General features: G+C 35.2%; 1 protein-coding gene and 1 long non-coding RNA gene across 2 annotated transcripts in view; both read right to left on the reverse strand.

The window, feature by feature from the left end:
• Positions 1–26,047, reverse strand: part of LOC133521370 (sodium-coupled monocarboxylate transporter 1-like) — a 53,273-nt gene extending 27,226 nt beyond the window's left edge. Inside the window, exons 1-9 of the mRNA XM_061856306.1 lie at positions 25,036–26,047; positions 21,356–21,630; positions 21,098–21,263; positions 18,978–19,089; positions 7,593–7,660; positions 7,090–7,244; positions 4,665–4,908; positions 1,934–2,049; positions 1,195–1,294 (exon numbers count right to left, since the gene is read on the reverse strand). Of these exons, the coding sequence (XP_061712290.1) occupies positions 1,195–1,294; positions 1,934–2,049; positions 4,665–4,908; positions 7,090–7,244; positions 7,593–7,660; positions 18,978–19,089; positions 21,098–21,263; positions 21,356–21,630; positions 25,036–25,092 (1,293 nt within the window). The 5' untranslated portion in view covers positions 25,093–26,047. The remainder of the gene's footprint in view (positions 1–1,194; positions 1,295–1,933; positions 2,050–4,664; positions 4,909–7,089; positions 7,245–7,592; positions 7,661–18,977; positions 19,090–21,097; positions 21,264–21,355; positions 21,631–25,035) is intronic.
• On the reverse strand, positions 17,355–18,965 carry LOC133521373 (uncharacterized). The gene is made up of 2 exons (XR_009799893.1): positions 18,076–18,965; positions 17,355–17,610 (listed from the first exon to the last, which is right to left on the reverse strand). It is a non-coding gene; the product is annotated as an uncharacterized LOC133521373 (long non-coding RNA).
• Positions 26,048–26,430: the final 383 nt, after the last annotated feature.

Here is a 26,430-nt window from a genome sequence, read left to right on the forward strand (position 1 = left end):
CGAACAGTTAAATGTTGCGTCATCGCCGTTATTACGAATTTTTCCATCTCACTCACACTTGCACAGTAGGGGGACTGGTCAAGGTATAAATATGGCCGACCATTCTAGACAGCTCATTCAGTTGTCGGGACCGTCAACATCTCCAGCATCTCCTGAGGATGCCTCGTAGAGAGGTGACACAGGTGTCGAGTTTTGTACTTTTGGTGGTGGGTTGTTATATTTATTTGCGTATTTAACTACTAACTATGCGTCGTTGAAGAGTTCCATTCAGATCAGCATCAGCAGTTCCACTTCATCAAATGTCACTATTTTAAATGTAAATGCTTGATTTGTTGATGAAAATACAAAAATCACTATATGTATGCCTTTCACATTTGAAGAGTTCCCTCGATTCCTCATAGATTCTACCATCAGATCTCAAGCTTGACAAAAATGTATCTTGTAAACCTAATTTGCCTAAAAAACATAACGAAGGTGACAAATCACCAAGCGGGAACTATGCTTCGTTTAAGAGTAACATTTTGATCAGCATCAGCAGTTCCACTTCATCAAATGGCACTTTTTTAAATATAAATGCTTGACTTGTTGATGAAAATACAAAAATCACGACATGTTGCCTTTCGCATTTGAAGAGTTCCCTCAATTCCTCATGGGTCCCATCATCAGAACTGAATTTTGCCAAAAACGGGACCAATCTGTATGTATATACATTGAACCAATAAAATAATTTTCAAAATCGGTTCAGAAATGACGCAGTTATGAAGTAACAAACATTAAACAAAAAACAAAAAAAACACAACCGAATTGAGAACCTCCTTCTTTTGAAATCTTGAAGTCGGTTAAAAATAAAAAATGAAATTTTCTTCATAGCAATATTTTTCCTCCTTAAATGATGATGATGACCATGTGTCGCACGGTGGAAAAATTTAAAATTGTTTTTAACATTTGTAACAACTTTGCGTAACTACTGTAAGAAGCCAATTTTATATATTGATCTGCCTGCGATATGAAACTAGTGCACATTCAAGTACCAAGATTATAATATCGCTGTAATTTTCAGACTGCGAACGCAAGATGTTACAAATTCTAATTATTGTTTATTAGCGTATTGTATTGGACGTATTTATATTATTTAATGTTCTTAAAGATGTCCCAATCTCCGCGTTGACGCATCCTCGCGATGAGAATACTTACTGCCGCTCCCTTGTTTTCTGGTAGACGTATGCCTAAAAGTCCGGTGGCTAGATCTTGGCACGCAATAGCCGCTAAAGAATTTAAAGTTGAGGCTACGGTCCTGTGAAAAGATAATAAAAATTTAGGAAAAATCTAAGTGTGAAATTCAATGTATAACATTATATATAGGTTGGTGTGCGGACAAGATGTATTTTATCTTCAAACAATATTAATTGTTTTTAATTTTCTTTAAAAAGCCTGACGGCGAGCGCTGCTCCAGTTTTTTTTTATAGTACTTATCCAATATATTGTACTTTAGCTAATAGGCGCGACCGTGTAACGAGCTTGATACCTACCTAAATCGAGTTCATTCTGAATAATATTGAAACCGGCATCCTAACTGGAGTTGTCTGGTTAGTCCTTATTTCTGAAATGAACTGCGTAAGAACTACAGTCAATGGGAAGCTTGCATGAGTTTCGCTCTGGTTTTGGCAATGCTAATTGTGAATGTAAATCTTTAAAAAAAGGTTTTCATATCGTTAGGCTTTAAACCCAAACTTTATCTACCGTTGAGGTTCTCAATGCTAAAATAAAACAAGATGCGCACTCGAAAGTACTATTAAAGAATATTTCCTGCTCGAGCCGATTCGGTTGCTTGTTTTGTGAAGTGTGGAATTACGAACCAACTTATTCAAGTTACCAGTTTTGTGACATTGCCTAGATTTGTTAGTGCGGGGTTCAGTGAGAGGTGGTAGCTCACCCAAGGCTGGCGGCGAAGATGCCGGCCACGAAAAAGCCGGGAACGCCGCGTGCATCGCTGAGCTGCTGGACGACGTACAGCGGCAGGAGCCGGTCCGAGCCGTTGATCTGCCGCGCCTAAGGTATATAATAAGACTTTCATATGATATACATAAATAACTCCAATATAAACTAAATGTAGGTGTGATGTAACTGAGTCTTTTATACAGGTGAAATTTTAATCACCAGCCTACTCTGCGTACCTATAGTGACTTTATAGGTAATACTGAAATTACTGAACAACTTTTATCATCGCGAAAAAAGCCAATATTCTAGCCCCATGCAGCGCACGTAAGGATTTTTTTCAAAATGAAGATCATATAAATCATATTAAATAGTTAAAAGTAATCGAGCCTTCTCCAGCAGCGTGTCTCTGTCTATATAGCACAATCGGATTAAGACCAACCTCGAAATCTCTAGAACAGCCATGAAATTTGGTATGTATCTGATCCTTTGATACATATTTTAATCCTAACTCTTGAGACTGGAATATTTCCCAAAGATTTAAAAAAAGCCTTAATTAAACCTTTATATAAAAAGGTGAGAAGGATCAATTTAGTAATTATAGACCGATTGTCTTACTTCCAACATTTTTTACAATAGGTTACTTAGCTTCATACAAGCAAACAAAATACTTAATCCAAATCAGTTGGGATTTCAGAGAGGAAAATCTACATCAATGGCAATATTCAAGATCTTTATGCACATATGGGATGAGATTAATAATAAGAGACCATGTTTTGCTCTTTTGTTGGACCCATCTCAAGCCTTTGATTGCGTTGTTCATAATACTGTTTTAAGTCAGCTAGAAAATTTAGGAATACGAGGAAATGCTCTGAAACTTTTAAAAACTTACTTATGTGACAGGAAGCAGGCGACAGTTATAGAGTCGTTTAATAATTTAACAAAATCTATAGAGCAGGAACTATCCGACTTTGAAACTGTCAACTAATTTTTCTAATTTATATTAATGAATTACCCAAAATTGTCAACGAACTATGCGTTCTATTTGCTGATGACGCTACGCTTTTATTTTCAGGATCATTAACAGATGAACAACTTGAACACAGTATAAATAACACACTAGGAATTGTAGTTGAATGGCTGAAAACATTAAACTTGAACGTAAATTTAAACAAAACAAAACTCGTTCAATTTAGAAATTATAGAACTTCACCTTTGTCTATCACCGTTAAACTAGGAGTAGTGACAATAGAACAAGTGGACAGTGCTAACTTCCTAGGAATTACAATAGATTCTCATCTCAATTGGAAGTCTCATATTGCAGATTTAAACTGTAAAATTGCAAAAGCAGCCTATGCCTTATCTATACTCTCTGAAACCTTGCACAGAGAATGTCGTTAAGAGTGCATACTACGGAAATGTATATTCACAACTCACGTATGGCATCATTTATTGGGGTGATTCTGTTGATGTTCTATCTACATTCAGGTTACAAAAAAGATGATTACGAAACATGTTTCACTTGCACAAACGTCACTCAGAAATGTTTTCAAGGAAAAGCAGATTTTAACTTTAACTGGAAATACTGGAATCTACATATTCGAGCTTTGCCTCTTTGTAAAGCGCAATGGAGAGTATTTCACAAAATTGTCCACAATTAATGATAACTTGCGCATGCAATATAAATATAACTATCGTATCCCAAAGGTAAATAATAATAAACTTATGGATAAATGTGCCTACATTGCAGCAATAAAAGTTTTTAACAAGTTGCCTGTTGAAATAAAGTCTGTAGAGAGTAAAAACTTATAAGATATAGGACGTTAAAATATATTCTAGCGATTACATAATACTAATTATGTAATCGCTAGAAGGTAATTAGTATATATGTCCCCGTATATACTAATTACCTTCGTAAGTTTAATCTAGCGCCTGATACGAAATATGAATCCAAGAACCCCTTACAATCCTCATATGTTTAAATCCGTCCGTTTGCAGAGTGAAAGGCCGAACAAATAGGCAACATACAAACATACAATAAAAAAAAAAATTACATACCTCTTTATCTGTATCATTGTTATCCGGTAACTTTTTATACATAAATAGTTATAACAGAGGATACTAAGGTTCTCTGTTTTATTATGACTTGACAATAAATAAAACATGCTTAATTTATACGTCGAAGTCACGATACGAGCTCCATATAATAAAATTTGTAAGTACCCATGATGTGTTTATTGAAGAACTAGCCTATTAAATACAGCACTTAGTAGGCAAGGCAAGGGATCTCGCAGTTACGAAATTTTATTATGAAGTTAAATAGGCTACGTAGGCTTATTATCTAAAGTCTAAATGATCTCTAACATGTAAGTACGTAAGGGTATGTACTTACAAACTAACAATGAAATGACTTAATAAGCTAGTGAAGTCAAAATACTTAATGTTGTAAATTACCTAAACTTCAAGCAGAATTGGCAAAAGGAGACGTATATGATCAACCTAATGATATGGTAATAGGTATCTAAGAATAAAATAAAGAAAAAGGAAAACAAACAAAATAAACGTCTCTACCGTACAGTACGAGTACTAGCTCTTACTGTCAAATATTCCGATGATATCAGCCAATGACTCAATCGACAATATCGAGTACCTAATGAAGATTACGTGCTGTTTAATCGTTTCAATTGCCTATACGTATTAAACTAATTGTTAATTCATGATGCGTTTACCTGAATTGGATCGCAGTTAGCATAATGTGTTGCCAGAACAGCGCCGGTGACGAAATTGATGGAGTAGACCGCGAAGAGGCCGAGGGCCGATACCCAAAGAGCTACTCGCGCCTGCGAGATGCGCTCTACTGACAGGTATTTCTGCACCGAGGCTTGGTTTGCGCAGAACATGCTCGTCCAATACATGGTGCCTCCCACGACCACTGACCAGAAAGAGTGCCGTACTGTTGGGTCTGGATTCATGCTACAAACAAAATAATGGATTAATATTTTTACTTTAGTTCAGCCGCGATTATAGTTGTGCCGTTCTCGAATCTCGAGAATGTTCTCCGTTTTGTATGGGGAATGTTCTCGCGCTAGAACAATCCCCTTATTAAGTGGAGAACATTCTCGAGAACGGCACAACTATATAGACGCGATGGGCTGCAATGTAGAACCCGGTCAGATTTTTGGGTTGGCATTGGCACATGATCTTGGTGGCATTACGCCGCTCAGAGATTTTTTAATTATAAAAGTAATTAACTCTCAAACCTGAAGTGTTTCAATGTGGAACTTTTTAGAAGGGGGATATATACCTAAGGGATAAAATTCAGGAAAAATACAACGTCAACTACCTGGTTTAGATTTTTCGTAATACTTTTCGTAGTATTATTCAGGCGGACAGTCGCTCTCCTAGGAATTGAGTTGATAAGGTATCCGCTTGGGTGTCTCAAACTCGTTTCTTAACAAAGTGCCTACCTATCCTACGCATTTTCTCACACATGTCAGTTACATGCCTATTGGGGACTTCGTACTGGTACTACTGGTTGTCTAGCAAAATCAATGAATATTCATACATATGAAAGGTAACTTGAGGTCAGTGCGTCTTTAGAACAACTGAAACTTCATTCATTTTGCTGACCTATGATTAACTAGAAGTGTACTAGACAGGTACCTACGCCTGACGCAGCGCAAGCAATATGCGTGCAATCTAAAGCGAACAGAGCGGCTTTTTTGCGGTTTCTCTTGCAGACGACCCGTTCAACCCATGACCCCTCACTGGTAATTGCTATGCATTCCGTTACTAAACTCACTCTTTTACACAATCGACCCGTAAAACGTAACGTTCACGATTGAAGAAACGTGGTAAATTGTCGGTCGATACCTACATGTTGATGTAAGTAATATAACTTCTGTTAACACTATTCCATGAAAACGATTTTATGATATGTAAACCGCATATTAGAGAAAAAGTAAGAAGAAGAAAAAACTAAATTGCAACTCCTTAGGTAATGAAGGCGGAGTAGAAAAAAATATACCTAGTTTAATTATTAATCACTCGTATTCTATCATTGCGTATACATATACTTTACATATAATGTTGTATTATTTGAAATATCCATCGTGTGTTTATCTAGTATGCTTAATAGTTTTCGAGACTGTTATTTTTGCCTCCGCTTGACCGTAATTAAGGTTGACAGTTAGAATGTGTTTACAAGTAAATTTCAAGTACATACGTAATATTATTCGCGTTACACTCATATTAACAGGTTACTTACATCACCAAATTCATCGAAAGTTTTCACTTTATAGAAAGCTAATTTTTAAATAATTGGTGACCATTATAGAGTTCAATTAAATCACTAGTTAGTCACCGTTAATACTCATCAAAATCGTTAAAGCACATCTTTTGATACGTCTTCTAATGATTAGTCACAGTTCTTTTATAGTCAGTAGTTACGAAAAGATAAGCTTTGCCCATATATGTTTATGTATTTATATATCTTTTTTATTTATATTTGTATATGATATATTGTTTTGTTTTGTTTTTATTCTGTGCTAGATTTCTTTTATTGCATCTGGGACACCTACTGACATAACATATATATATATTTTTTAATTCCGCTACCTAAAGGTTGTCTGGAAGAGGTCGCTTTTTAGCGATAAGACCGCCTGTTGTTTACCTCTTCTTTATGTGTTGTATTATTTGTACTGTTTCTGTATTGAGGTGTGCAATAAAGAGTATTTGTATTGTATTGTATTGTATTGTACAGGTACCGTATCAATCGTGTTACATCCGTTTGAATTCTTTCGCTTCTAAAGTTATTATAAGCGTTTTTTTTTAATTTTATAGGTATCTGACGGTTTTAGATAAAAACTCTCCTTAAGCTTAATATAAAAATCCGCCTTAGAAATAACCTGTTGAAAGTGATGCGAGATATTTTCATGTGATGACCAGAGGCGTGAGGGATGACGTCACTTGACGAAGAGGGACTTACATTTACGGCTTGAGTAACATCTCAAAAAAACTTTAATTATATCTATTCCATCGTCAGGTCGTTTGTGACATTGCAATATCCACAAATTGAGGTTGATAGCTTTACCAGGCTGGCGTAACCTTTTACCACCATCATTGTACAACATTTTTTACAATCGGGATATTTACTCGAAGAAATGCAGTCTGTTGGACTCCCTTGCATGGGCCCAAACGATGTCCATACCGCCGACGCGAGCGGCGCCCATGCCCAGCACCACAGCCAGCGAGCCGATCAGCACCGCTGACTGGAACGTGTCCGTCATTATCACTGCCTTCATGCCACCCTACAAATTAAGAGACATTTCGTTTCAATTTTCAAATCACAAAAAATACGTATTTACATGTTAAATATAAATAAGATAGCGCTCCCTTGGTACAGTGGTACACTTAATAATTGCGCCCACGCTAGTGTCACTAACGTTTTACCTTCATGCATTGTTTGGGTTCTTACCTCAACAATATAAACCTATAGTTTAAATACGACAGACAATGACGGGTGGCTCCACTTTCCTCGGGTATGGAATACCTATTTAGGTAAGTTTAATTTATCTAATTGTCTTTAATTACCTACTTATTCTATATTTTAATTCATATTCACGGTAATGATTTTCGGATATGAAATAATGTCTTACTTGTGAGGCATAAAATATGCACACGACGTACACTATAGTAACTGCAAGGTAGGTGTTCAATCCCGTCACTGTGAACAAATTTTGTATAATTACTCAAAAATAAAAAAAAAACAGTATTCATACTTATGTAACTTATGTTAGTAATAGTCTTATCAGTTATAATGTCAGATAATTTTGGGGTATTTAAGGTATTCGGGCATATACCTATACGAAATGACAAGTGTTAAGATACGTAACCCAAATAAGGAACCGTAATAAGTAATATCAACCAAACCTAAATATCGTTGTAAAAAGAAACCATTAATATTCTTTAATTATTAGTCTTTGAAGACGATTTTGCAATAGTTTTGACGCCAAAAGAGTTAACTGCATAAAGCTGCCCATTAAGAGAACGTGCGAGCATAAATCACGAGAAGTTCTATTATGTCAGCTGTAAATGGAGAGTGCAGCCATAGTCCCTGCAACGCTTCACCATCTTCTAATGCGCTTTGTGCGTCAAGGCACGTCCCTGGAAATGCATCGATGTGCCTCGAGTCTTTGGCCCTGTATACCGAGATTACCAAGCGAACGCGAGAAACCGTCAAGCAAACCAGTATTCCCATATCTCTGCATAAGCAATAACGCTAACAAAAGTGGTCACTCCTGTGGACAATCTTATATGGAGTTATCAGCTTGTGTGTAAGAAAATTAGGTTTTAACTCTTAACTTTCACTATACCTACGTGTCTCAACGGGAGAGACATTAACCTAATTGCTGTGACATATATGACCCATTTTCTAATAGACTACTTACTTTTATCATACAATCACCTAAAATAGTTTTGTAGTGCATCAGGGGCAAAAAGCAAACCCCTCTTAAAGTAATTCTGCCAGCGATTCTACGCGACCTCATATAGATAAATACTAATAACTGTCGCTCTAAAATCCATATCAATATGGAACCGGCTGAGAGAATGAGAATCTAGAGAAGAATAGCCGGACATACAAAAGCATATTTGCCCAAGCTGAAATGGAGACACTTTGCACCGTGTGGCTTCCGGGCAACTACTGGTCTGTTCATAGGGCTAACCTAACTTCAATGGGTTGAGGCGACAGCTCGCCAGCGCAGCGCTTGGTTTCATGGTTATTACAGCCGTGCGTGGGCTCCGTGTGGCCACACACTACACATGCACTTTACTCGCTACTAGGTAGTATTGAGTCGGCAAATAGTGAATTCATGTTGGCTTAACGGCAAGCTCAGTTGAATATCTCCTAATAATTTAAGTAGTCTTGCTGAATTGATGAGCTCCTACAGTACACATCTGTAACATGAATAATATATCTCTTAATCTTCAGTCTATGTCTGATGCCATATTTGGATGTTTGAAATATTCACTAAAGTTTTTTCAAATCAAAGAGTAGTTAACTGTAGGTAGTGTAGAGCAATAATCTGTGCAAGATATTATACACTCATATTCTTTCAAAAATTCAAAATACAAAAATTTATTCTGCAAGTAGGCCTCAAGGGCTCTTTTACAAGTCAATACAACATTTATAGTAACATCATATAGTGACATGAAATATTCTGAATTGGAAAGAGTAAGTAACGGGATATTCTGCACGTGTTGTGGAATATTTTGAGATTATCTACCGCATTGCAGAATAAATATAATGAAACGAATACTTTTTATGAGCTACAATATAGAATGTATTCGTTTTACTTTTATTTCCATTTAGTTTTATTTTTATTGACTGAGTCAATTGTTATAAATATTCTTACCAAAAATGCCGAAATCGTAATAGTATTTTGAGGAATCGAGGTAGGGATTGCAAACCGGATTGGTTTTCAATCCGGCCGGATCCGGCCGGATTTTGGCCGTAGTCCGGCCGGATCCGGCCGGACCGGATCCGGTTTGGTATAGGGATATAAAAGTTAATTAAATGACATATTTTTCTAGTTTTTTGCGTAATACGTATTTCTAAATCTATAATTTGAGGTTAATAAATAACTTCTTAACAATAAAATAGAACTTGGTAGTAAAAAGTGTCACAATGTCAATATCACTTAGAAAACAAAAATTTTAAATCGGTAATTTATTATATTATCCATTCAAAAGTGCTCAAATTTTCGTTAACAATTATAAATTTGCTTAGTTTCCAAAGCCTGATGATGGGATGTGGGATGGGAATTGGAGCTCCTTGAAAGGACAAGTTTTCGTAACTGTTCTTTGATTGAATTCTTTGTAGAGTCTGTTCGGAAAGAGAAGAGTCGTGGAATGTATTGGGCCCCATACATTCCACGACTCTTCTCTTTCCTCACAAACTCTAACGTTGACATCCATTCTAGCATAGAGAAATAAGAATTACATAGATTGTACCCTCCATACATCAGTTTTGGTACCAAAACGCTTATTATTTACGTAGTCGACATCTAGCATCGAGTAGCGGAACTCTCAGGACTGCTACGACAATAGATATCGCGGCAAACAAAAAGTCTAATGCTCAACGATTTTCCGCTAATATTATAACCAGAGTAACCGGAACTCTATTTTCAACTCCTACGCTTACTATTATTTATTACTTTTAACCAATTATGATATTAAATGCGCTCTAGTATTATCTTGCTCTAATTTATTTGTCCGAAAAAGTAGTAGACTGTATGACTTAAAAAAATGTACTTTTTTTTTATTTATGGAAAAGTATATTGGTCAAATTATAAGGAACAATACACGACACGACGATCTCATGCGAAAAATAATAGAATGTAGGATTGAAAACCATCGCGGAAAGGGAAAGTTACATAAATCAAATAAAGAATTGGCTGGACGTAGAGTAGCATGTACCAGGAGATGAAGGAAATTGCATAAGATTGGATGAAATTGTAAAGACAAAAGATTCTCTCTTAAATTTGAATAGAAAAGAATCTATATTTTATCATATATATACATATATCGGAGAAAACTAAAGATTATCAATATTATCATATATTCTTCATTCACACATATTGATGAGCCCAACTGTAGTCGGTTAATCTCCTATCACAACATTATGACACGACATTAACCTTCTCTTTAGCATAAATTACAAATGCCTTCCATGGCATCTCCATCCTTTCATTTTTCCTTCTATTACAGTATTTATGTAATCGTCATATCGTGCCACCAACATGAAAGAAGAAGAAATCCTCTTCTGTTCCCAGTCATCGTCATAATAAATATATTTTTATCTTACTAAATTTAAACTTTTTCATTCGTTTTGTTCTGTTCAACTTCATAACTCGTATCCGTTGCCTTTTCTTCATCTGAAACGCACAGCGCGTGCTGTATTTAGGCGTTTTTTTTATTATACCGGATCCGGTCCGGATCCGGTGATTTTTACCGGATCCGGTAGCTCCTGAAAAGTGCCGGATCCGGCCGGATTACCGGATCCGCCGGACCGGATTGCAATCCCTAAATCGAGGGAACTCCTCAAATGTTAAAGGCATATATATAGTGATCTTAGTATTTTCATTAACAAATCAAGTATTTACATTTGTAGAAGTGGAACTGCTGATGATGAACAGAACGGAACTCTTCAACGACGTTCACGTTTGGCAATTGGTTCTCTTTGCCAAGCAGTTAGGTTTTCAAGGTACATTTTTATATTATAATAAATAATTAACTGGTGCTTTATTTCATGCATGGTGTGAAATAATTTATCTTAAATACAGTCGAATACCCTATTGCGGGTATCTTACCAGTCAACCATAGGGCAAATCTGAAATGTGCCAAAGTGGGTACAGTGATTAAAAAAAACATGTTACCTCCTTTTCTACATAATTAGGCGTAGGATGCTGTCTTTTTAATTTCATAGTATGAAATCCAAAATCAATAATAATCGTGCTTTCACCGGTCTCCCTCATTGAAGTCGGTTTTTTTTCTTAAAAATTATATACCCACATCTTGATATCTTTATACTCGTATACCTATCCATGATAGCTATACCTGCTGAATTACGTGCACCTTTGAATTAATTTTATTGCACTTTTGTCATCCCATTGTGTAAGAGGGACATGCGTGCGTCCATATATGCACGACGTAGCTATATCTACATAATGCATGCTCGATTTATGATAGCTCCTATTATATTACGTGCTTTCACTCTCCCTGCAATCTCTGCATAAACTATACTTAGCAATATGATATGTAACTCTTAACCTGTTAAACTCAATATTTAACCTAGTAAAAAAAAAAAAATTCCATGAATGAAATGTTTAATTTCCCTACCTTCTTGCTGCTGCGTTAAAGTACTTATTGTTTTAGGTAGAGTTTTGTTGCTTTAAAGTACGTAGTTAGTGATAATTACTAACTTAGTGTCAATATTACTAAATAGGCAACCTAACAAGCTGTAGTAATTAAAACTCTGCGTGTACGTGACATTACGGGCTTAGTAAAAGTGAATAGGTACATGTCAGCTTTTGCTAGTTGCTACTGTAAAACCGCAAAACCGTCCACTGGCCTACGTGGGGCTGGAAACGCTTGTTGCGACACTTGTCTGTACACGCGGTGGGAAAATCTATTCTTACGTCCCTACAAGGCACTAACGGAATACTATTCTATTATAGTTAGAGATCAGAATGTTATTCCGTAATAATAGCGTGGCACAATTATAGACCATTTCTACAGACGGTTTTACTGCCGCAGTGCCGTCATTTGAACGAATACGTATATCCTACTTTATTTTATGACTATTGAGTAACATCTATTAATCCGTCTGACCCATACGTGGCGAATGTTTTTTGGCTGATTGATTTGTAATAATTATTAGGTGCGTATCTGCTCTCGGTTCTTTATGTCAGTGGTGGATCCGTGAACCCATTGAAATATGTAACTTGTCCATGACCGAGTTGCATGATGGACACAAACTTACTTATTTTGTATAGGTAGGCATCGTAGGTACTTTGCGTTAATGTAAGTATACCACCTAATAGTTGGTTTCGTCCAACTCAACATATTTCTAAAACGCTTTTAATTATGTGATGGGGGATAAACAATAATAAGTAATAGTTTTTTTATATATTATTGAATGAGTACCACTTTTTAATCACACTTGCTCGAAAAAGATCTTATTTCATGCAGGTGTGCTGAAGGACAAAGGCCTATTTTGTTCCCGTGGGAGTTATGGATTGTGAAAAAAAAGCTAGAACTCCCTAGGGAGTTATAGCTTTTTTCTTTAATTATGTCACTTATTCATACAAACCAAGTAGCATAAACGCGTTTTACTTTTAAAATACTGACGTTTATAATTTAATATATTTGTTTATGTTTGAAATTATTTAATTTGATTAATTTAACAGCCGTTTAAAATATTTTTCATAATTTTCAATCGTGCTGAATGCCGAATAGGTCTGTGCCTTCGATGCCTCACCTGCCAAGAAATTACAAAATGGCGGACGAATGTTTGATATGTCACCGTAGCCGTAGTAGTAGGGGGGTAAGTATATTGCAAACTCGGGTTTTAATTCCCTCCAGCCTGCGGCTGTCGGGAATTACCACCCTCGTATACAAAATTTCACTTACCCCCCCCTCGTTGCACAATGTACTATAATTCGTTGCCTAAACTTTTAATTTATTGCGACATACAGTAACTTAAAACCCGACAGATTTTAACCACGCATTCCTGAGCTCATAATGCATGGGCAAAAAAATTTTTGCATTTTCTACACACGACACATTATTTGTTTTTACACCTTGGTGATAAAAAATCACTTCAACGAATAAGTAAAGTCTTTTTGACTTGCAGATACAAATTGCGAGTTTACTTTAAATTTAATGTCTGTCAGTAGATATGCCTAAACAAACCAAGTCACATATTTAGTGGCAGCGTCACTGCTAAAAAGGCGTTTTTCACTAAGTTATTAACAGAAACAAATATTCACAAAAATTGACATTATCTCTAAAACAAGATCGATTACTTACAGGAAACTTTGTATTACATTGTAGTCTCAAAATGCGGTCAAGAATACACCTTCCATTATCACCATCTGTCGGGTTTAATTGGCCCACGATGTATAACTTGTATGTGATGCATGTAAACTGTCATTTATTGCAAGTTTAACACATTTGAATACGTACACTAACACCCTAAAATCATGTCACGTAAATGTTTCGGCATGGGGTATTGCGTAAGCAACTATTACTGTCCTACGCCATTGAATATGTATGGCATACCAAAATTGATCCCTAGTTTGGCCAACGCTTATGTTGCAAAATTCCTATCGAATGTAAGGAGTGTTTCGGTTTGAATCAGTCAATTGAATTTTATACACCGTACCGTGTTTAGGCAACGAAGCTTTCCCAGTTGCCTAAATAAGGTACGAGATTGAAAAGCTTGATTATATCACTATTGTATACAATACTTTATCTACGAGTCATCTAAAGAATACTTTTTTTTTCCTATAAAACGTAAATAATTAATGAAAATTGGTAAGTATCTCAGTAGACAAAAATGTATTACGAGACATAAACGCGCCACTATTTAGCTGCCGCGCCCCCGTTTAGTCTTTTCTATGGGAGCGCGGCGGCACGTGATTGGTCATTTTTTTATAGTACAGCGTATCGAAATGAATATTATAGTTGAGTTGGGAGCCTATACATGAACAGTACGCAATTATAGTTTGGTATACGAAATCTTCATTCTACCATTACAGTCGACGAGTATAAAATAGTTATTAACGATACAAGTGCGAGAAATAGGAAATTACCTATTCGCACATGTATCGTACAACGTTTTACAGTATATATGACCCTTTAAACTTTCGACATAAGTAGTTACATAATGTGCTAATTTACGCACTAGTGCGGAAAAGTAGCACCATATGTACTGTAATAGTTATTTACGATATAAATGCAGAAAATAGGAAATTCGCAACGAGTGGTGATTAATTAAAACACAACCGAAGGGAGTGTTTTAAATCGACACGAGTTGCGAATTACCTATTCGCACGTGTACCGTACAACGTTTTACAGTACCTACATGGCTCTTTAAAGTTTCGACATACGCATGGAAAGTGCTCATTCCCGCACGTGTGCGGGAAAGTAGCACCATATGTACTGTAATAGTACATTTCCGGACGTTTATCGAACGACGTTTTTTAATACAGTTGCGAAAAAGCGGCCAAGTGCGAGTCGGACTCGCGCATAAAGGGTTCCGTACCATTTGAGACGTTTAAAAAAAAATCTACTTGCTAGATCTTGTTCAACATTTTACCACTTTGGACACACATTTTACCACTTTGGAAGTGTCTCTCGCGCAAACTATTCAGTTTAGAAAAAAATTATATTAGGAACCTAAATATCATTTTTGAAGACCTATCCATAGATACCCCACACGTATGGGTTTGATGAAAAAATTTTTTTTTTAATTTTATGACGTATTAAAAAAAAAAACTACTCACTAGATCTCGTTTAAACCAATTTTCGGTGGAAGTTTGCATGGTAATGTATATCATATATTTTTTTAGATTTTTCATTCTGTTATTATAGAAGTTACAGGGGGGGGACACACATTTTTTCACTTTGGAAGTGTCTCTCGCGCAAACTATTCAGTTTAGAAAAAAAATGATATTAGCAACCTAAATATCATTTTTGAAGACCTATCCATACATACCCCACACGTATGGGTTTGATGAAAAAAATTTTTTTTTTAAATTTTATGACGTATTAAAAAAAAACTACTTACTAGATCTCGTTCAAACCAATTTTCGGTGGAAGTTTGCATGACAATGTATATCATATATTTTTTTTGGGTTTTTCATTCTGTTATTTTAGAAGTTACGGGGGGGGGGGGGGGACACACACATTTTACCACTTTGGAAGTGTCTCTCGCGCAAACTATTCATTTTAGAAAAAAATGATATTAGAAACCGCAATATCATTTTTGAAGACCTATCCATAGATACCCCACACGTATGGGTTTGATGAAAAAAGATTTTTTGAGTTTCAGTTCTAAGTATGGGGAACCCCCAAAATTTATTGTTTTTTTTCTATTTTTGTGTGAACATCTTAATGCGGTTCATAGAATACATCCACTTACTAAGTTTGAACAGTATAGCTCTTATAGTTTCGGAAAAAAGTGGCTGTGACAGAATCGGACAGACAGATGGACATGACGAATCTATAAGGGTTCCGTTTTTTGCCATTTGGCTACGGAACCCTAAAAATAAGAAAAACAACAAGTACTTTTTTATGCATGTTCTAAAGAAACAATTGTAAATATAAAATATTATACTATTATTACCTAAGTATCGTTATTTACGATTATTTGTGTATCGTATATTTAAATTGTATGAAAACAATATCGAATGTAATGACATACTTTCCGCACTAGCATCGAAACGTACTATATATTAAGTTATTGCTGTAATGATTGTACCAGATTGTTCTAAGTTGTTACATGGTTATCTCATTTCATAAATTATGTAAGAATGTTAAATATTTAGTAGACCTTATTCAGCAAGGTAGTACTTTACCATCATTATCGTAAAAATGATCTGATGAGTGCGGGTTAATGCATACCTCTATAGCTGAACAAAAGCGTCTTCACCTATATTTCTCGTAATCGTAATACAATTTTGTAATACTTGTAAGTAATAATACTTATTGCTTTATTATAGCTCTATAGTGCGTGCAAACAATGCTCGATAGTGTAGGCAGATTATTGAATTAAATAATGATTGCCCAACTTAACATTTTGTAAAATATTTTTTAAAGATACGAATGAATGATCTTAAACTGTATCGCATTAACAATTACGTTACTTTACGACAACATTAACTATAAGTACCTACGCTTATACATACTAAAACAACCCTAATAGAGTCATAACAAGCTAAGTTGGCAGCGATTTTGATAGCCCAGCCTGTGCAAGTGTACCTAAACGTCATAATTTCATAAAAGTTTCAATCATAAACATATGAAAATTGGTTCATTTATTAAGAGACCCTTAAGGCTAACTTTTGAGCCCCATATTTCATGAACATAACATCTCAACTGTTTAAGATATTTTAAATACAAACATCTAAAAATCAGGATTTTGTTCACAGACTGACCTAATAATACCTACCAAAAACCTAACCCACTTACAGATAATCTAGCAGGTTGAAATTTAGCATCCAGCTGGCAAATGAATTTTAGTTTCGAAATCAACAAAATATGATTAATACTAATAATTTCTGTACAAAAAGTAATGATATCCCACCTAAAACATGAATGTGAAATGATATAGCCAAGTTCAATATTAAGAATATGCGTTGTTGTTGACGTCGCTGGCAAAAGAATTGAGATCTATATGGGTGCCAAGTTCTAGTTCACTTGGGATGTAATTAAAGTTTAGCATTTGTCTTGGTTAGTTTTTAGACTAACAATCTAAATTTAAAAAAAAAACCTGTACCATGGATTGGGGATGCTTTGATCAATTTCAAAATTAATATGTAATTATCTCCCCGAATATGGTATCTAAAAAATAAATTAAAAAATGACAATATCGGTTTTTGCTCCTCTGTCGATTTCACTAATAATATAATTTTTATTTTTTATGTATCGCTTGAAATAAAATAAAAAAGTGGTGATCAACTTTAAACTGAACTTGGGGTTACTTTGATACGCCCCTTTTTTTCGACGGAATTCGATAGTAACCCCTATAGAGAATAAAACTTCAAAACATTAAAAAAAAATCCGCTTACAGGTTTAGGATTTATAAGGATTTTTGTGCATTTGGGGTTACTTTGACAAAAAAACAAGGATAGTTTAAGAAAAATCAACTTTATTTCAAAACAGTGTCATATTTTAGTTATTTATGTTTAAAAGCATAAGTATTGAACAATAAAAAGTTATCAAACTTTACCAACAATATGTAATCGACAACACCATGATGTTCGGATGCTTGGCGTATCTATCAACAGCCTGGCTTCAACCTCTTCTGCCACAGGTTTAAAACTTTTTCATAGTAGTTCCGATATGCTCGGGAAACTAATGGTTTTTTTAAATGTTCAAGGCATTATTCTAAAACAATAAAACAAAAATCTGTTAAGAAACCATTAATTAACTATATAATCTTTAAAATAACTATATTTCGCGGGGTGTCATTGATCAGTGATCAAAGTAAACGCTTATAAGCGATCAATGACACCCCATGCCACAAAATCCGAAAAAATACAAATGGCCGCCATGATTATGATTTGCAACAAGCATCGATGTTATAGGCCGATACATGCCTGATTCAATGATTTACATCAAATGTATGTATTTACTATATAGACCAGTGGCGGATCGTTCAAAGAACTCGATTCCCACCGGCTTGTCTAAACTTCAGCCCGTTGAGTACTTTCACGATCGGTTCATGGAGAAAAGGAAAGCAAAATTAGCTCCGGGTTCCCTACGAATGTTTGTGACGCGCCGCCACTGATATAGACTATAGTACATTAAAAGTTATACAGGCTATTAAAAGTACACAAAACTAATACTTACATATTTTAATTTTTTTCTCATCGATCGACGTGGTTTATCCCTCGAACATAAATCACAAACAGGCAGTGACGTTCAATCTTGCCAACCGTAAAAAATATCCAAAGGATGCGTTCAGAAAGCGTAATATTTGAGTTTGAACCTGAATTAAAGTTTTTATCAAAGTAAACCCAGGAACCAAAGTAACCCCAATCCACGGTACGTAAAAACTAGCCAAGTCAAATTGAAGTACATAATTATGTACATGCCAAGTGAACTAGAACTTGGCATCCATATAGATTTTAATTCTTTTGCCATGCCGGCGAAGTCTACAACGACACATATTCTTAATACCTATTGAACTTTGCTCTCATTTTACACTTATGTTTTTGATGGGATAGTCCAATACAACAATTAGGTGGTGGCCCACAAATTCAACACTAGTAAGCACCAATACATACCAATTTTTTCTGGGTAGGTTTATACAACTATATATGTTGGCTCAGAACAGAACTAAGTCACTTAAATAATAGTTACACGTAAATTAAACCAAGATACTCGAGTTAGATAGATTGGTAGATTTTGAACTATTTTGTGATACTGTTAGAGTCCAACTAAGCTAACTCTGCAGCACAGAGTGTGGAAGTGTTCTTTTAAACGTCATAATTAGTGTTATCATAAACGTCAAATTTATATGATATTATGATGTTTAAAATAACACTTCCTTACTCTGTGCTTTCAAACACGGTGCAGAGTTAGCATAGACGGACTCTAACCGAAAAGTTTTGAATTATAATATCAGTAATTCCACTTCACTCATAGGTTCTGATGTCTCGATACTGTTCTCTCTGTTTAAAATAATCATATAGAACATACCTATATTGGTATTATATTACATTAGTAACATAACAGAACAGAACGGTTACCGTCAGAGAGCGCAAGTGCCGGAGCATATACAGCCACTGCCGTGTAGAGTATCATCTGTAACATATACAGGGCGCTCGCGAACACGCGGATCGACTTGCAGAACCGCACTTCCTGGAAATAATATAATAGGTACAGTCACGTCTGAAAATATCAATACGAAAAATGTGCCAAAAATATGTATACACTACCTTAATATATGGGCAATGAAGTCGTGTATACATATTTTTGCCACTTTTATCGTATCGATATTTTCAGACGTGACTGTACATCTATTTTTATAAAATGTCTAGGAAATAACTAAGTATATGCTTAATCGGAATCGAAGACACACTTTTTCTGACGACGACGACGACGACGTTTTTATTCCACCGATTTTTGGCTCATAATCCTAGTATTAAACACGCATGCGTGCTTTTTTTTTAGCCAAATGGCAAAAAACGGAACCCTTATAGATTCGTCATGTCCGTCTGTCTGTCCGATTATGTCACAGCCACTTTTTTCCGAAACTATAAGAGAGACTGTTCAAACTTGGTAAGTAGATGTATTCTATGAACCGCATTAAGATTTTTACACAAAAATAGAAAAAAAAAACAATAAATATCCCCATACTCTCAAAAAATCTTTTTTCATAAAACCCATACGTGTGGGGTATTTATGGATAGGTCTTCAAAAATGATATGGAGGTTTCTAATATCGTTTTTTTCTAAACTGAATAGTTTGCGCGAGAGACACTTCCAAAGTGGTAAAATGTGTCCCCCCGCCCGTAAATTCTAAAATGAAAAAGAATGAAAAATCTAAAAAAAAATATATGATATACATTGCCATGCAAACTTCCACCGAAAATTGGTTTGAACCAGATCTAGTAAGTAGTTTTTTTTAATACGACATAAAATTAAAAAAAAATTTTTTTCATCAAACCCATACGTGTGAGAAAATGTGTCCCCCCCCCCCCCCCTGTAACTTCTAAAATAACAGAATGAAAAATCTAAAAAAATATATGATATACATCAGTGGCGGCGCGTCACAAACATTCGTAGGGAACCCGGAGCTAATTTTGCTTTCCTTTTCTCCATGAACCGATCGTGAAAGTACTCAACGGGCTGAAGTTTAGACAAGCCGGTGGGAATCGAGTTCTTTGAACGATCCGCCACTGATATACATTACCATGCAAACTTCCACCGAAAATTGGTTTGAACGAGATCTAGTAAGTAGTTTTTTTAATACGTCATAAATGGTACGGAACCCTTCATGGGCGAGTCCGACTCGCACTTGGCCGCTTTTTATTATATTATCCAACTGAGTTAAGAAGGTAACTGATTGCTAATAATATGCATGGAAACGGAGCCTTCTTAATTTGGTCGATTTTTTTAACCAACTATTAGGTTTCAAATGTTAGTTCAAAGAGGTTTGATCACACCAATCATAATTTATTGATTAAATTATCTCGTAAATTAAATTAATGAATAAACATAACATTTTATGGATTTGATCTCCATCCGTCGAATAGAAATATGAAAATATTAACTTTTTTACATTTTTTTAATTGGCTGTTTGTCGATTTCGTTCGCGCTTTTGCCTTGCTCGCGCGTTGGAATCGTGCGTAAAAAAAAATAACGCGCCAGCCAAGCCATTTTCCGTATTTGTCATAAAATTGGAATAGTTTTGCATGTTTTTATTTAGTTTATATATTGACGAAAATGTCATTTTCAAGCATTGAAAATGAAGAACACATAAAATTGACGCTGCCAGTGATACTAATAGAGGCAAGAGCCGAAAACGATAACCTTTTACCATAAAAATCGGGTGAAAAATAATAGGCGGTATATCAAACTTTTATTCAATGGAAAATCAGCAAAAACGTCCAGTCTTTCTTGGAAAACGTGTTGGTAGCTTCCTTCAATGAACTGGCGAGTGTGCCTACAAGCCCAGCACGCTTTGGTGGTTACCTACCTACTTCAATTAATTCCGTAATCATGTGGTAGTACTTTTTGGTATACTGGCATTTAGGTGGTCATACCTAGTCCATAACGTGTATTTAAAAAGTATGAAATTAGTAAAAAATATATATATCAAGCTTGTAAGATTTCAATACTATTAAATAAAACATTGAAGTATTTACCAAGTACTCGTAACAAGAAGTCAAACGCAGTCTCATAAACACTGGGAGGTAAAGTTGGCTTGTGATGGGCGCCACTAGTATGAAGCAAACGCAAATCATCCAAAATTGAGCACCTCCGATATACATCTCTGCTGGGTTTCCTAATAACTCTATAGCGGTTATGAAACTGAAATAAATGAATGTTTGGTTTACTAGTTGATTATTAAAAGGCAGATAAAATGTAAATTACCATAAAGATTAAGCTTTCATTTGACTTACCTTGCAGCAAGACTTAAGGCCATAGGAAATGTGCCCATAGAGGAACCTCCGAGTAGGAAGTCGTCGCTGGTTGTCTGTTTTTCTCCAAAATATCCGTAAAAGACACCAATCGCGCAGGACACGACCAGCATGGTGGCAAGGACGCTGTAGTCCTCCCAATGGAACAGCTGGCTAATCACGGTCTCATTTTGAACACTTGTTCTATTTGCATTGAATGTGTTCGGCGTCGCTGACGTAAAAGTACCATAATAGCATATTATTAACAATGTAGAGATCTGAAAACAAATATTTCGCCCCATAAGGAAATACATAACTATAGTGTCGAAATACCTATATAATTTAGGACTCTTAATAGTTGCGAAATATTTATTTTAGGAGCGTCTTCAAATTAGCCTCCATACCTGGCATCTATTAACTAAAGCGCATTCGTATCAATCACGTCGTAAAACGTGAAGCGTAATTGCATAATCGGCGAGTGGGCGATACAGCCGTTCAATGAAATAATTTTCGCCGGATCGACACATAAACACCGCCACAATTTTTCAATTGCGGAAAGTAAAAACCTACCTATACTAAACTACTTAATACACATAATAAGTACCTAAATGAAAATTACTACAGAGTTTTTAATTAGGTACGCTGGATGAATGAATTAACCAACAAGTGAGTCGCACGCAGTAATTTTCTTAGTCATACGAAACGATAACAATAACGTAGAGCGTAGCGAAATAATCCGGTTGAGATCTGGCCGAAGCTCCCACGAACCGGATGGTTCCGGAAAGCTTAACTACGTTGTGTGTTGTGTCCTACACTCACGCATGGACATTCCTCAAGGGTGATGGTAACGTAGTGTGCTTAAACATTCCAAACAATTAGGATTATTTTCTTTCGTCACCCAAGCTCGAACATTTTCTAGGTATATTATTATTCACTTTGACAGTTGGAGTTGGTCAACGAGTAACGTTAATTTTAAGAACTACAACTTTTCAGCTATATAGATATCTACTTTATAATATCGTCGGGTGCCCTCTTTATCGCATAAAGTTGATTGTCATATATTATTCACATGGCATAACGCTTCTTTGCATAAAAGTCATTATAATCATATTTTGATTCGCCAAAAATCAATTTTCCTAAGAGATTATTCGTATTTATTCTATAGACTTATGTAAAGTTCACTAAAGTTAGATTTTCCTGAGATCAAAGTTCATAATATTCAACACGTAGAACAGGTGTTTCTACTAATTTTAATAATTCTAATATTTAAATTACACAATTGAAATGAGATTTTAGGCTAGAGGGCGAGTAAGTTAGAACTGTAACCCACACAGAAATGAAGTGCTACCAAAAAAAGCGGGCTAGGTTAGGTTAGAACTGCGACCGTTACAGAACCAAACTGCTACCAGAAAATGTGGGTTAGGTTAGGTTAGAACTGCGACCCTCACAGAAATAAACTGCTACCAGAAAAGTGTCTTAGGTTAGGTTAGAACTGCGACCCTCACAGAACCGATTAGTTACTACCAGAAAAGTAGGTTAAGGTTAGAACTTTTATCATTATTTATGGAATAGGGAGTAATTGTAATAATAATAAATTTGATTGCTAATCATAAAAAAAAGGAAAAAATAACGTACAGTGCTCTAGAGCCGAAACGTATAATTTTTTGCACACTTTAAAACAACAACGACCCACTTTCATGAGAAATGAAAAAACATTAAGTTATACCATTTTGGGAAAACGGATACCTGCGTCTAACGTTGGAATCGTTGGATGCAAAATTTGCCATAACACAAGATAATGGACTTTTGGCAAGAAGTTTAACAAAGCGCAAACCGCAATAATATGATGACAGACATAGACATTTTTATTATTGTAACTTTTGTAAAAAGGCCATTTGAACACTTTGAATAGGAATGAAAGTCCCTCCCTAATGGATAATTTTTGAGATAAAATAATATTGAGGTTCAGCGGTTTAAGCGTGAAGAGGAATTAAAAAAAGTTATTTTTTCTTTTTTATGTTTTTACTTAGGAATAGTTTCAATATAATATCATAAATGAATTCGGCATCCCCGATTTATTCGAAAACGATACAGACTTGGCCTACTAACTTAAATGATATGTGTAGATATCAAGATAAAGTTGTAGTGTTTAGGTCAGGAAGCTTGCTGAGTGACCTTATTGGGTACGAAATTTGGAGGCTTGATTATATCACTATTGCATACAATACTTTTTTTACGAGTCATCTAAAATAATACTCTTACCACTATAAAACCGAATTATTTAAAGACAATTAGGTAAGTATCTCAGTAGTACAAAAGACATGAACGCGTGCATATATATGAATATTATTCATGAAATAGTCGCGCGTTGGTATTTTTTTCACTAGGCCGCGCCGCCACGTGATTGGTTAATTTATATATAGTTAAGTATAGCGTTTGCTTATGTTTGGTCTGATTCTGATTCTGAATATTATAGTTGACATATGCATGAAAAGTACGCAATCACGGTTTGGTATACGAAATTATAAATCAACCGTTACAGTCTACGAGAACAAAAATAATATTGCGTCACTGATAACCAGCGGCCGTAATTCTCGTGGCGTTTTTTAACTGTCCTGGACTTCTCATTTATCGACTAACTTTAAAAACTGAATTTAAAAAAGTGGAAGTTATCAATTCAATCCACCCGTCATTAAAAAAAAAATTTTTTTTTGTTTTTGTTATGAACTTATTTGTAACAACTGCTGATAGATTATCATAATCACAACTCAAAGGGGCGTGTGCCCACGGCCTGCGTCGCACGACTGGGTAAGGTAGGCAGCAGTCAAAGGTTAATCGTGATTTAACTAAACGAAGGCATGTTTGAAAAATCGTCTAATTACCATTGGACGGTCTGCGAATAGGAATGATTCCTTCACCTTCACTTACTTAATTGCCGTTTTGAAATAGCCGATGTGCAACATTTAAAAACTTTTTTTGGGTCAATTCGAAAATAAGTATTAATGTTTTTTTATTGTCTGGTTCATATCTACATATTTACAGTATTTCTGTTAAATATTGCTATTTATTGACAATAACGATATACATAATGGATATATACAGATGATTACTATAACTAGCTTATATCTAAAATAGGCCCTTGAGGCATTGTACCAAGGATGCTGGCGGCATTTCCTCGTTGTATCGCAATACTATCGTTGTATTTCTGTTTACTTAATTTTTATGTTTAATGCCGCTTATGTTAAATTGGCGGGCTATGTAATTTATTTACTATGCCACGTGGAGTTCGTTTCAGATTTCCCATTATAGGTAAAATTTAACTTTTTATTGTTAAGCCTTTTAAGTATCATGCGTGCGAGAATCACTATTAACTAAAGTCAGACCAAGATAAGTTGGCAGCGATTTTGATACCCCAGACGGTGCATGTGTTATTTTAAGCGTCAAACATCTATACAATTATGACGTGTAAGTACTTAACACTTGCACAGGCTGGCTACCAAAATTGCTGCCAACTTAGCTTGGTCTGACTCTATGCCTTAAAAATGTATCTTATAATAGGTATGTTCAGGAATTCTTCATTGACTACCTACTATTCTTTGTTTTTTTTTCATATAATGTTAATTTGTAAGATTTTACACGTACTTGTATTTCTGTTTCAAATAAATAAAATTTTGTACACTTACCACAATTTTGTATGGAAGAATTGGATTATTGAAATATGTTACTTGTTGTTTTTCCATTTCCACGGCGCTATAGTCTCAAGAGCTGAGACATTAATCACAATGAGACGGTAACAAAGCGGGACCGACCGTTTTGTTTACATGTGTTGATGATGGTGATCTCGTGATTGATGTGCCACTGTCGGATCCCAGACGCACTGTGAGCCAGGACTAGCCGTGATAGTTGCCGACCATGCACACCAATCAATGGTAATTAACTCGCCATGAAGATGGTCCAGTTCGTTAACCGAAGTGTATCACCACACATCAACACGTTGCTTTTCTTCCAGTTTCTTTTTGGAGTGTTCTTCAGGTATAAATTATGTTTAGCCAATTTTACAGCGATGTAGGTATGCCGTTTTGAGTTTATTAAACACCGATAAGAACCGAAGCGGTAAAACGAATACGGCTACGCAATGTGATCGTTTATTTAAGTCTTAATAAAGTCGTCCCGAATACATTAGAAATGCCTTCCTTCAAAATCAATTTTTGGTGGAAATAGTAGTCATAAAATTAATAGTAAGTACTTAATAGTTTTTTGTGTTTATGTTTGCTGCATTCTTGTTTATATGGTGCATTTTACGCGAATCATGCTTTTTTTTTATTAACCCATTCCATCTTTCAGTAGTTAGCTATTGATTCTGACGAATAATGTTGCACTAAAAGTTCACTTTATCACTGGTTGTATCAATGAAGTACTTAAGTAATTTATATTCTTCATAGGCATCTATTTCTAACGTGTCGCCGTGTAACATGCTCAGCAAAACGTGTTATCAATCGATCACAAACAATACTAACCATAAGTAATATGTTATAGAACTATAGGTAAAGGTAGGTATGTATTTTTATATGTAGCATATCAACGTATTCGTTACACTTACGCAACTGTTAGGTACTTCTACAAGATATTGAAATAAATTCTTTTCACGTCAGCAGCACGAACAATCGTAATTTGTTGCTTAAAAATAGTGAGCAAAATCGCATTTTGCTCACTGAGTGAGACAAAATAACATTCAAGTGACCTTTATATTCGAATGTCATATCAACGTGCGGGGCCTAATACAAGTACGAAATATTTGAATTGGCTTTGTCCCTTTCACGTCATTAGCAAAAAGAAAGAGACAAAAAAGTGCATCCGTTATTCAACGGTATATTGACGGTTTATAATAGACCCCCGAAATAAGTCAGACCGCATCGTTCCAAAACACCGTACAAGACTTCATTCGTAATAATAAATTTATGAAATAAAATTTTAAAATTTAATAAAAACACCATAATATTTTACGTATTTTATTATACAATCAAAACAATGAACTTATAAAAAAGGAATTATTACGCAAAGTAAATAATTCTACTTTT

Source organism: Cydia pomonella, chromosome 9 (genome assembly GCF_033807575.1).
Source record: "Cydia pomonella isolate Wapato2018A chromosome 9, ilCydPomo1, whole genome shotgun sequence".
NCBI lineage: Eukaryota > Metazoa > Arthropoda > Insecta > Lepidoptera > Tortricidae > Cydia > Cydia pomonella.